Source organism: Mustela nigripes, chromosome 1 (genome assembly GCF_022355385.1).
Source record: "Mustela nigripes isolate SB6536 chromosome 1, MUSNIG.SB6536, whole genome shotgun sequence".
In the NCBI taxonomy this organism is placed as follows: domain Eukaryota; kingdom Metazoa; phylum Chordata; class Mammalia; order Carnivora; family Mustelidae; genus Mustela; species Mustela nigripes.
In genome coordinates, this window is record NC_081557.1 from 247,612,505 (window position 1) to 247,626,000 (window position 13,496).

Genomic DNA, 13,496 nt, shown 5'->3' on the forward strand with positions numbered 1-13,496 from the left:
AGGGAGTCTGCTTCCTCCTCTCTCTCTGCCTGCCTCTCTGTCTACTTGTGATCTCTGTCAAATAAATAAATAAAATCTTTAAAAAAGAAGCTCCTTTTAGAAGAGTGGGACCCATGAGATCATGACCTGAGCTGAAACCAAGAGTCAGATACTGACTTGCTGTCTGACTGAGCCACCCAGGTGCCCCTAAGTTTGTATTTTAAGCCACTAAGTACCAATTTAATTTAAATCAATTAGCATTTGCTGAGCGTTGACTATAGACAAGATGTCATACTAGATGTCGTGGGAGGGAAAGGAAAAAGTAACTAACATTTATTAAATACTTCATGGTTAGAAGTTGCTAGGCAAGCAACCCTTTGAGATGGACATAGTTATTTTCATTTATAGATGAGACTGACCATTCTGGCCTCCTGTTGTTTTATAACTTAAAGGCTGAAGCAGCACAAATGAATTAGACAGAGGAACATGGAAATAGATAATCTGATTTAAAGATTTAATCTGCCTTGCCTCCTCCCACTCTTCTAAAAGGAGCTTCTTTTTTAAAGATTTTATTTATTTATTTGACAGAGATCACAAGTAGACAGAGAGGCAGGCAGAGAGAGAGGAGGAAGCAGACTCCCTGGTAAGCAGAGAACCTGATGTGGGGCTTGATCCCAGGACCCTGGAATCATGACCTGAGCCAAAGGCAAAGGCTTTAACCTGCTGAGCCACCCAGGTGCCCCTAAAAGGATCTTCTTGAGGCATTAGTCACCATTTAGTTAGGGAGACCATGTCTTTCACATAAGGATCTGCCCACACTGTGTCAGGCCTGAATCCTACCGGACACCATGGCCAGTGCTTATTTTAATACAAAGACCCCACTGAAAAAGAAGTAGGGCCAATATCCCTGAAGAACGTAGATGTAAAAATTCTCAACAAAAATGTGATGACTTACTTTCTTCAGTAGCAAATGAAATCTAACAGTACAGTAAAAGAATCATTCACCACGATCAAGTGGGGTTTATTTCTGGGCTGCAGGAATATATAAAACCATATGGGGTTCAGTATTCACAAATCAATCAATGTGATACACCATATTAATAAAAGAAGGAATAAGAAGCATATGATCCTCTCAGTAGATGCAGAAAAAGCATTTGACGAAATGCAGCACCCATTCTTGATAAAAAACCCTCAATAGAGTAGGGATAGAGGGAACATACCTCAACATCATAAAGGCCATATACAGAAAGCCCACAGCTAATATCTCCTCAGTGGGGAAAAACAGAGCTTTTCCTCTATAGTCAGGAGCAAGACAGGGATGGATGTCCATTCTCACCACTGCTATTTAACATGGTACTGGAAGTCCTAGCCTCAACGAGCAGACAACAAAAAGAGAAGGCATCCAAATCCTTCTCAAGGAAGAAATAAAACTTTCACTATTTGCAGATGATTTGATACTCTGTGGAGAAAACCCAAAAGACTCCACCAAAAAATTGCCAGAATTAATACATGAATTCAGCAAAGTCATACGATATAAAATCAATGTACAGAAATCTGTTGCATTTCTATATACCAATAATGAAACAACAGAAAGAGAAACCAGGGAATCAATCCCATTTACAACTGCATTGAAAACCATAAGATACCTAGGAATAAACGTAACCAAACAGGTGAAAGATCTGTACTCCAAAAACTATGAAACACTTATGAAAGAAATTGAAGATGACTCAAAGAAATGAAAAAAAAATTCATACTCAAGGATTGGAAGAACAAATATTGTTAAAATGTTTATACTACCCAAAACAATCTATACATTTAATGCAATCCCTATCAAAATACTACCAGCATTTTTCACAGAGCTAGAACAAACAATCCTAAAATTTGTGTGGAACCACAAAAGCCTCCAGATCACCAACGCAGTCTTGATAAAGAAAAACCAAGGTGGAGGCATCACAATTCCAGACTTCAAGCTCTATCGCAAAGCTGTAATGATCAAGACAGTATGGTGCTGGCACAAAAGCAGACGCATAGATCAATGGAACAGAATAGAGAACAGAATAGAGAAACACAATTATATGGTCAACTAAGCTTCAACAAAACAGGAAAGAATGTCCAGTGGAAAAAAGTCTCTTCACTAAAGAGTTTTGGGAAAATTGGACAGCCACATGCAGAAGAATGAAACTGGACCACTTCCTTAACACCATACACAGAAATAAATTCAAAATGGATTAAAGGCTTAACTGTGGGACAGAAAACCATCAAAATCCTAGAGGAAAACACAAGCAGTAACCTCCTTGACACTGGCTTTAGCAATTTCTTACTAAATAAATATGTCTTCTGAGTCAAGGAAAACAAAAGCAAAATGAACTATTGTGACTTCGTCAAGGAGAAAAAGCTTCTGCGCAGCAAAGGAAACAATCAACAAAACTAAAAGGCAACCTTTGGAATGGGAGGATATACTTGCAAATGACATATCTGATGAAGGGTTCGTATCCAAAATTTATAAAGAACTTATCAGGGCACCTGGGTGGCTCAGTGGGTTAAGCCACTGCCTTCAGCTCAGGTCATGATCTCGGGGTCCTGGGATCGAGTCCCGCATAGGGCACTGCTCAGCAGGGAGCCTGCTTCCTCCTCTCTCTCTCTCTCTGCCTGCCTCTCTGCCTACTTGTGATCTCTCTCTGTCAAATAAATAAATAAAAATCTTAAAAAAAAAAGAACTTATCAAATTCAACACTCTGAAAGCAAATAACCTAGTTAAAAAATGGACAGAAAACATAAACCGACATTTTGCCAATGAAAACATCCAGATGGCTAACAGATACGTGAAAGGATGCTTAACATCACTCATCATTGGGGAAATATAAATCAAAACTACAATGAGAGGGACTCCTGGGTGGCTCAGTCGTTAAACAGCTGCCTTCCACTCAGGTCATGATCCCAGGGTCTTGGGATCAAGCCCCGCATTGGGCTTCTTGCTCAATGGGGAGCCTCCTTTGCCCTCTCCCACTAACCCCATCCCCTGCTTGTGTTCCCTCTCTGACTGTCTTTGTCAAATAAATAAATGAAATCTTTAAAAAAAAAACTACAATGAGATATCACTTCACACCTGTCAGAATGATTAAAATCAACAACACAGAAAACAGATGTTGGCAAGGATGCAGGGAAAAGGGAATCCCTTCTACACTGTTGATGGGAATACAAACTTGTGCAGCCACTCTGGAGAACAGTTTGGAAGTTCCTCAAAAAGTTAAAGATAGAGCTACCCTATGGTCCAGCAATTGCCCTACTTGGTATTTACCCAAAGGATGCAAAAATGCTGATTCAAAGGGATACACGCCGCCTGATGTTGTTTACTGCAGCATTATTAACAAATGCCGAGTCATGGAGAGAACCCAAATGTGCATTGACTGATGAGTAGATAAAGAAGATGTGGAATAATGGACTATTGCTCAGCTATCAAAAGAATGAAATCTTGGGAGGAGAGGTAAGAGGATGGAGTAGGAGGGGCACCCTGAGCTTGCCTCATCCCTTGAACACAGCCAGATCAACATATCATTTTGAACATCTAGGAAATGGAGCTAAGGATTAAGAAAACAGTCCGCACAATTAGAGAGAGAGAATGTGGCAGTTGCTTGGTTCGGAGCCATGAACTGGAGGAGAGAAAAGCCACAGGGCTGCGGAGGGAAGGGAGCCCTTTTCTCAGAGAGGGGAAGAGAGAGCAGCTTGTAGGGTTTGCACAAGGCATCATGGTGCGGGGATCCTCTGAGTTACACTGGGAGAGAATGTTCTCCTTCCCACAGTACATTTGGAAGAGGGCATATTGCCTCTGCAAGGACAAAATATCCGCTGGGCGCCACTGAGTGGCTGTTCCACATCTGGGAACAGGCGTGCACAGAGGTGTGCACAGAGGGCAGATACCTGGTCACAACTCTTCACTGCGTTTCATTCACCATATGCTTCACGCACCTGTGTGGCCCTGCAACTGCTTTTCTGGGACTGAATGGTGCCCGTATGGCGCGGTTATTCTCTGGGGGAGGGGAGCAGGTCTGCACTTTCTGGGTCTTTTAAGATTGGGGGTTTTGAATCCCTGCCAGAGGCCAGAGATAAAACACAGAACTGTGGCGCTGGACATGCCAGCAGCCCGGGACCAGACAGGTTGAGGACAAGGACCTGACGGAAACCTGGGACACAGGAGGGGAGATTATTCACTCTTCTGTGAGGGCCTCCTGAGCAGCCATGAGTTCCCCCTACCTGCAGATGAGAGAATGGGCAGATGCCATCTTCCACAACATGCAAAAGACAAATTTTGGCAAAATGACAAGGCAGAGGAATTCTCCCCCAGAGATTTGCTCAAACAGATAGAAGCAATATACCTACACAAGAATTTAGGATAGCAGCTTAAGCATACTAGCTGGGTTTGCAAGAAGTATAGAAGACACCGGACCCTGTCTGCAGAGATAAAAGACCTAAGAACTTGTCAGGCTGAAATAAAAAAATGCTTTCATTAAGATGCAGAAATGACTGGATGCAATCCTAACCTGGATGGGAAAAACTGGTATCTCATGTATCAGTAGGTGATATAGGAGATAAAATCATGGATAGTAATGAAGCCAGAAAGAAGAGGGAAGGAAAATTATTAGATCATGAATACAAACAGGGAATTCAGCAATTCTACAAAACACAATAGCAAGCAATGCTGCGGTAACAAGATGCTAGGCTCTTAATGCAGTAATGACTTAATGCAGTAAAAGTTTATTTCTCCCTCATGTCGCAGTCCAGTGTCAGATGGCTGGGCTCTTCTATTAGCTATGCCATCTCGAATATATGGCTTCCAGAGTCACTGCAACAGGGGAAGAGGGAGATGGGGAGGCACACTAGCTCCTAAGCTCTTAGCTTGCCCTGGAATTGATACTCCACACTTCTGCTGAAGTTGGATGTAACTATGCACATGGCTCTAAACAAGGGAGGGGTGCCTAGGTGGCTCAGTTGGTTAAGCTTCTGACTCTTGATTTCAGCTCAGGTCATGATCCCAGGGTCGTGAGCCCAAGCCCCATGGAGGGCTCCACACTGCGCATGGAGTCTGCTTAGATTCTCTCTCTCCCTTTCCATCTGCCCCTCCCCCTTCTCTAAAACAAACAAACAAACAAACAAATAATAAAAATAAAAAATTAAACAACTGTTGTGGACGTTGGGGAAGGTACTTGCTATGGTGAGTGCTGTGAGTTGTGTAAGACTGATGATTCACAGAGCTGTACCCCTGAAGCAAATAATACATTATGTGATAATAAAGAAAATAAGCAACTGAAGGGAGGCTTGGAAATGTGGAGGAACACATATAGGTGTGTGTGTGTGCGTGTGTGTGTGTATATTTCTCCCCCCCCCCCGCCTGGAACAAACAGGGAAGGTTCAAAGGAGCAGAGTAGGGAAGAAAAGGGGGTTGAGTGGTACTCAAAGCATATTTTGCCTATTTCATAGCTTTCCCAAAGCCAAATACTCTGTCTGAAACTTATCTATGCAATCTCCTCAGAATCCAGTGCCGTCAGGCCATTTACAAATTAACTTAGTTTGGGAATTGAGAATTCTTCCCATGAAATATGCATTTTATCTGAGGTCTTCTGGAGACAATAAACTCTTAGTTTTATTGCATATTTATCATGACTTCAGGAGTGAGAATTTGGGGTCCACAATATTTTTGAATACTTTGAACTTTCATTACTCTTCAGATCACATCAAATAGGGCTCTGGGTTCCCCCCCCCCCCCTCCACAAGATGGGATTTGTTTGAGTGGGAGTTATCTGATATAATCATATTTAAAGCATTCTCTCTGAATTAATCAGTTGGTATTTGTTAGTTTATTTTCTAGGAAGAGAATCCAAGATCTTTCTAGGCCCAAAAAACAATGGGGAACCCCAGATAGGTAAGACAACATCCCATAGACTTGTTTGGGAGGACTGTGTTCCCTACATTAAATAGGTAAGTATTGTTTTTACTTGCCCACTAACCTTGCATCCCAGGTTTATCTACTCTGTCGTCAACTGGACCCACTGAACCAATATTGTCCCTTCAGTTAAGTCAACACATGGAAGGCTACCCCTAAGTCGGTGTTCTCAAATTAGTCTGCATGTGGAATCACCTGGGGACCTATTAAAACACTGATACCTGGGCCCATTCCCCAGAAATCTGATTTACTTGGTCTGGAGTCCAGCCTTGGCTTTGGGAGTGTTAAAAACCCCCAGATGATTCTAATAAGCAGACGGGTTTGAAAACCACTTTGAAATTCTTGAGTCCATCCTTTGGATTCAACTTTGCTGCTTCTAACATACCGTCCCTAAGCCTCTGCCTAGAGCAAACCTCTTCTCTGGCTCTCCGGCCAGTAGGACCTGGTGACCTCCGAGCCTTGATCACAGGATCCCCACTTTTCTTGTCTCTTGAGGAAAGCTTTAATTTTTTCCTTTTTTACCCCTGATCTCCTATTGTTTTTTAAAAATAATACACTTTATTTTTAAAGCAGTTTTAGGTGTAGAGAAAAACTGGCCAGAAGTACAGAGAGAGTTTCTGTATTACTACCACTCCTCTTGTTTTTCCCATTATTAACATCTTGTGTTAGTGTGGTACATTTATTACAGTTGGTGAAGAAATATTGACACATTACTCACTAAAGTCTGTAGTTTACATTAGGGTTCACTTTTTATGTTGTACAGTTCAATTGATTTTGACAAATGCATGCCATGTATTCACCATTACAGTATTATGTAAAATACTTTCCTTGCCCTAAAAATCCCCTGTGCTCTACCTATTCGCCTCTTTCCCTCTGTGCTCCCTTCTCTAAAACCCTGGCAACCACTGCTCTTTTTACTCTATCTACAGTTTTGACAGTTATTCGATGCTGTCATGTAGTTAAAATGATACAGTATATAACCTTTTCATATTGGCTTCTTTTGCTTAACTTAAATATATATTTAAGGCTCCTCTGTGTCATTTCATTGCTTGGTAGCTCATTTCTTTTTAGCAGTGATGAATATTCCATTATCTCATTGTACCACAGTTTGGTTATCCATTCATCTCTTGAAGGAAATATTGTTTGCTTCCAGTTTTTGGCAATTATGAATAAAGATGCTATCAACATTGATGTGCAGGTTTTCATGTATATAAAAGTTTTCAACTCATTTGGGTAAACACCGAGGAATGCAATTTCTGGATCATATGGTAAGAATGTTTTAGCTTTGTAGGAAATTGTAAATATCTTCTGAAGTATCTACCAATCCCATCATCAATGAATAAAATACTTCCTGTTGTTCCGCTTCCACACCAACCTTTGTTGTTTTGTATTTTGGCCAGTCTAAAGGTGTATAGTTGTATCTCTCTCATTATTTTAATTTGTAATTCTTTGATGACCTGATGCTGAGCATATTTCATATGTATTCAGCTCTTTTGCACTTTTTAATTGGGTGTTTTTCTTAATGTTGAAATGTAAGTGTTCTATGTCTATTTTGAATACCAATCTTTTATCAGATTCTATAGACTAAATGTTTATGTTCCCCTAAAATTCATAAATTGAAAACCTAATCCCCAACATGATAGTATTAGAAGGTAAGGCCTTTGGGAGGTGATTTAAATCATAAGGATGGAGCACCCATGAATGGGATTAATGTCCTTATGAAAGAGACCTCAGAGAACTCCCTTGCTCCTTCAGCAATGTGGGAATACAGCAATAAGATGCCTGACTTTGAACCAGAGAACAGGTCCTCACCAGGCACCAAATCTGCTGACGCTTTGATCTTGGACTTCCCAACTCCCAGAATTGTGGGAAATAGATTTCTGTTTATAAACTACCCCATCTGTGGTATTGGTATTGTAAGATTGTCAGATACCAGATATGTGTCTTTCAAGTATTTTCTCCTAGTCTATGGCTCATCTTTTCATTCTCTTAGCAGTGTCTTTTGCAGAGCAGAAGTTTTTAATTTGAATGAAGTTCAACTTATCCATTTTTCTCTTTCATGGATCATGCTTTGGTCATATTTAAAAATGAGTTGCTAAAGTTAAGTCACCTAGATTTTCTCTTACATTACCTTCTAGAAGTTTTATAGTTTGGGGTTGTACACTAAAAGCTTTGATACATTTCAAGTTAATTTTTGTGAAAGATGTTTCTAGATTCTAGATCTGTATTTTTCCCTTGATCTCTTTGTCTATTCTTTCACCAATACCGCTGTCTAATTACTGTAGGGTTATAGTAAGTTTTGAAGTCAGGTACTGGCAGTTCTCTGATTTTGTTCTTCTTTTTCAATATTGCATTGTCTATTCTGGGTCCTTTGCCTCTCCACACAAATTTTAGAACCAGTTTGTGAAAGAATATCCACGATGTGACTTGTGGATATTCACTATCCCACAATGATTGGGATTGCACTGGATCTGTAGGTCAAGTTGGAAAGAACTCACATTTTGACAATATTGACTCTTTTTGTATCCATGAACATGGACTCTCTCTCCATTTATTTAGTTCTACTTTGATTTCTCTCATCAGAGTTTTGTAGTTTTCTTTATAGAGATCTTATACTTATGTTGTTAGATTTACATGTATGTATTTATATTTTTTTGGTGCTAATGTAAGTAGTCTTCTGCTTTTAGTTTCAAATTCCCATTGTTCATTGCTGGTGTATATGAAGTCAATAGAATTTGAATATTAATCCTGAAACTTTACTATAACTTGAAAGTTTAATTTTCAAAGTGCTTGTTTTTAAAATTAAGAACATAATATTTTTTATCAAATTTTTATTTTTTAAAATTTCTTTTCAATGTTCTAGAATTCATTGTTTATGCACCACACCCAGTGCTCCATGCAATACATGCCCTCTGTAATACCCACCACCAGGCTCATGCAATCGCCACCCCCCAAAACCCTCAGTTTGTTTCTCAGAGTCCACGGTCTCTCATGGTTCATCTCCCCCTCCAATTTCCCCAACTCACTTCTCTCCATCTCCCCATGTCCTCTGTGTTATTCCTTATGCTCCGCAAATAAGCGAAACCATATAATTGACTCTCTCTGCTTGACTTACTTCACTTAGCATAATCTCTTCCAGTCCCGTCCATGTTGACACAAAAGCTGGTATTCATCCTTTCTGATGGAGGCATAATACTCTATAGTGTATATGGACCACATCTTCTTTACCCATTCGTCCATTGAAGGGCATCTTGGTTCTTTCCACAGTTTGGCGACCGTGACCATTGCTGCTATAAACATTGGGGTACATATGGCCCTTCTTTTCACTACATCTGTATCTTTGGGGTTAATACCCAGTAGTGCAATGGCAGGGTCATAGGGAAGCTCTATTTTTAATTTCTTAAGGAACCTGCACACTATTTTCCAAAGGGGCTGCACCAACTTGAATTCCCACCAATAGGGTAAGAGGGTTCCCCTTTCTCCATATCCTCTCCAACACATGTTGTTTACTGTCTTGTTAATTTTGGCCAAAGAATATAATATCCTTTAAATTGTCTCTTTTTCGTGGATGGCTACATACACATAAACATTGATAAGAGATGTGTTAAGGAATATTGCTAGAACTGTCAGTAATCTTAGAACACTCCTCTCCAAATTACTCCTATTTGAAACCATTAAAAAATTTGATTTTATTAGGTAATTGAGCTCAAAAAAGTTAAGCAACCTAGAATGCAGGTACCCAAACTGGGATTTCAATCTATGTTCATTGCACACAAAGCCCATTTACCTATATTATATCACAATGGCTGTTTTAGAAAAGCGTGGTCCCTTTGATAGCATGGAGAATTAGAATCAAGAAGATTGATTTGGGGCTATTACAATAATGCAGGAGAGAAATAATGAAGTTTTGTCTTAAGAGAGTGGCTTTAAGGGTTATAGGAAAAGTTAGAGGCAAGATGGAGATAGATAGGACTTAGTGACACTTGAAGAGACTGGAGGGAGAGGGGGAGTCAAATATGATTTGTAGGTTTCTGTTTTTAGAAATAAAGTGGAAAATGTTACTATAACTGCAAAAGGAAATATGAGAGGGGGACAGATTTGGGAGGAAGGTACATTTTGTCATATGGGATGCTTTTGAGACATTAGTAAGCATTTGGAAATACAAATTAAACACTTCAGGAGAATACATGAGAATTCTTGGAGATACTATTTTGGAAACATCAGTACTTAGTGACACTTTTTTTTTTTTTTTTAAGATTTGTTAATTTATTTTAGAGAGAAAGAGAGCATGAGAGGGAGGGGTAGAGAGAGAGGGATAGAGAGAATCCCAAGTAGACTTCTCACTGACTGTGGAGCCCAGCACAGGGCTCTATCCTATGATCATGAGACACTTAACCGACTGAGCCACCTAGGTGCCCTATGGCCAAAATTTTCAAGCAGATAATGATCTTATAAAGGTTCAGTCCCTAGAAGTCATCATCAGGACCATATATTTTATACTGACATAATTGCTGTGTCTAAAGTACCTTTTGCTTTGAATTTGAAACAATGAATACAAAACCAATATACAGGGTTGAACATTGAACAACACAGGTTTGAACTGCATGGGTCCACTTATACCAGATTTTGTTTTTTGATAAATACAGTACAGTACTTAAAAGTATTTTCTCTTCCTTATGATTTTCTTAATAACATTTTCTTTGCTCTAGGTTATTTTATTATAAGAATACAGCAAAATACGTGTTCATTGACTGTTTATGTTATGAGTAAGGCTTCTGATCAACATTAGGTTATTAGTAGTTAAGTTCAGGGGGAGTCAGAAGTTCTATGCAGATTTCCAACTGCATGGGGTGAGTGCCCCTAACCCCTCATTATTCAAGGGTCAACTGTATATATGTCACCTCTGCTTCCTAATCCCTGACTGCCTTAGCCTTTCTCCACCAGAGGTTTGGTATTTACCCTTAAGAAGCTTTTCACTTTTTCTATTTCTCGCCAAGTCCCATTGTCTTTTTTTTTTTTTTTTCCCCGTTTCCATTCTTGATGTCTAAGTTATATTTGATGCTTTCTGATGTATTTGATGTGTCTTCTTTTGAAATCTTCCTCTCCCATTCCATGGTGCTCTTGCCTCTTTCCACCAGTCTTCTCTTTTGGAAACAGAGTTACTATCTTCCCCAAAGTCACTCCCACTCTGACCCTTGCCACCTGAGGCCCTGACTTCTGCTGTAGCCTCTTCTTCTCCCTGTGGTCAGTGTCTCCTCTCTCCTTTGTTTTACATCACCAGCAGGTGAGTCCCCAGTTTTCACCATTCTTTCATTCATCAGACTGTGACAGGACACCTGTCATGTACAGCCCTAAACTGTCCTGGGGGAAATCTCCAAAGATTAAGTCATGCTCCTTCCCTTCGGGTGAACTTACAGGCTGGAGCAGCAGGTGCTCTTTGTCAAAATTGTGGAGGACCTTGTAAGCCATGGTAAGGAGTTGGGAGTCCTTGTTAAAGACTCTTTAACAAGGGTAACAAGGGGGTGACTTGATTGGATTGGGGTTTAGAAAGATCACTCTGGCAATGATGGGGATGATGAGATCTGGACAAGGAAAGTAGCAACAGGGATAAGGAGAAATGGACAGATTTAAGCCATATATAGGAAACGAAATCAGCAGAATGTAGGGGATGGGAATATTAATTCATTCATTAATATTTCTTTTTTTCTTTTTTTAAATTAAAAAAAATTTTTTTAAGGATTTTATTTATTTATTTGACAGATGGGAAATCACAAGCAGGCAGAGAGGCAGGCAGAGAGAGAGGAGGAAGCAGGCTCCCTGCTGAGCAGAGAGCCCAATGTGGGGCTTGATCCCAGGACCCTGGGGCCATGACCGGAGCCAAAAGCAGAGGCCTTAACCCACTGAGCCACCCAGGCGCCCCCATTCATTAATATTTCTAATGGTGACTGGCTGATGCTTGCAAAGTAGAGAAATAAACATTGTATACAAAAATATAGATAAAGTTAGAAAAAACAGGGCCTTTTAAATAGTTAAGCTCAATTAAGTGGCAATTTCAGTTATATGCCTAATTCAGTTAGGTTACCAAGGTACCTTCTTCTGACACCTTCTGCCTTCCCTACCCATTGTAACAATGTTACTTAATTATTTCCCAACATGCCTCTGTCCAAACATGCCTTGACCCGTACTTGATGATTCCCATTTCTCAGTTACCCCAACATGGAATATGCCTCATTTCTGGAAATCTGTGCCTTTCACTTTCCTCCATGAAGCCTTTTCAGGTGAATCCCTCACTGATTCTCCTTTTCTCTCCTCAGGAAACATGCCTAAGATCTGATGTCAGTACGGAGCCCACTGCCTGGCCCACAGTATTTCACAAATGGGAGCTACTAATGTTACCCTGATCCTGTTTGATTTTCTGACCCCCTGCTATAGGGCTTCACCCACACGGGAGCTCAGTGTTAGGTAGATGGAATGCCTCTTTTATGTTGACCTGATTATAAATTACAGTGTTAATTATATAATGGAAGAAACAGAACTCTTTCAGAAAATAGGTTCGTTTTTGGTCACCATGTTTTAGGACAGTAGGTAAAACAATCTTCTTTTATTTTTATTTTAACTGTATAAATAGTTGACCTGTTTCTAATGACTGGGAATTGTTAAATTCTGTAATAGAGATAATTCTAGAAGTGAAGTAAAATCAGTGTGGAAGCCATCATAAGATGAGAACATCATAAGATGTTCATTAGTAGTGAATTCCTTACCATTTGATTTTTCTGCTTTTAAACAGAAAACTGTTTTGGGGGAATCAAGATCCTATTTGGCCTATCGCCCATACTGCTTTGAAAACTCAGCTGACCAAGAGACTGGAGGAGCTTGCCCATCCCAAAGAAGTCTCCCACCAATATGTACCTAACAGGTTAGTGTTTGTGTGTTATCGGGTTACTTTACCAGGAGTCCCTAGAGAAAAGGAACACAGAGCCTAGCCCCTTTATCTGAAAGCCGTTAATGATCCAATCTGTAGTAAAAAATTATTGAGGATTAAAGATTCTATACATTTTCTAATCTGACGCTACAGTAAACCTTTTCCAGAGCAAGACTAATATTTAGCTATTGCTAACTTGTATTGTATCTTATAATGTTTTGGCTTACCAAGATTTTTAAATTTTTTTTTTTTTTTTTTTTTTTTTTTTTAATTTATTTAGTCAGAGAGAGAGAGCGAGAGTGAGCACAGGCAGACAGAGTGGCAGGCAGAGTCAGAGGGAGAAGCAGGCTCCCCGTGGAGCAAGGAGCCCGATGTGGGACTCGATCCCAGGACGCCGGGATCATGACCTGAGCCGAAGGCAGCTGCTTAACCAACTGAGCCACCCAGGCGTCCCTGGCTTACCAAGATTTTGAGGGTTTTTTGTTTTTGTTTTTAGATTTTATTTATGTAGGGGCGCCTGGGTGGCTCAGTTGCTAAGTGTCTGCCTTCTGCTCAGGTTATGATCCCAGTGTTCTGGGTCGAGCCCCATATCAGGCTCCCTGCTCAGCTGGGAGCCTGCTTTTCCCTCTCCAGCTCCCCTGTGCTTGTGTTCCCTTT

At 40.2% G+C, this 13,496-nt stretch overlaps 1 protein-coding gene across 1 annotated transcript in view; it reads left to right on the forward strand.

Moving 5' to 3' along the window:
• Nucleotides 1-13,496, forward strand: part of SPMAP2L (sperm microtubule associated protein 2 like) — a 50,082-nt gene that overhangs the window by 17,440 nt on the left and 19,146 nt on the right. The window contains exons 3-4 of the mRNA XM_059396391.1: nucleotides 5,831-5,896; nucleotides 12,705-12,833. Coding sequence (XP_059252374.1) covers nucleotides 5,831-5,896; nucleotides 12,705-12,833 — 195 coding nt within the window. The remainder of the gene's footprint in view (nucleotides 1-5,830; nucleotides 5,897-12,704; nucleotides 12,834-13,496) is intronic.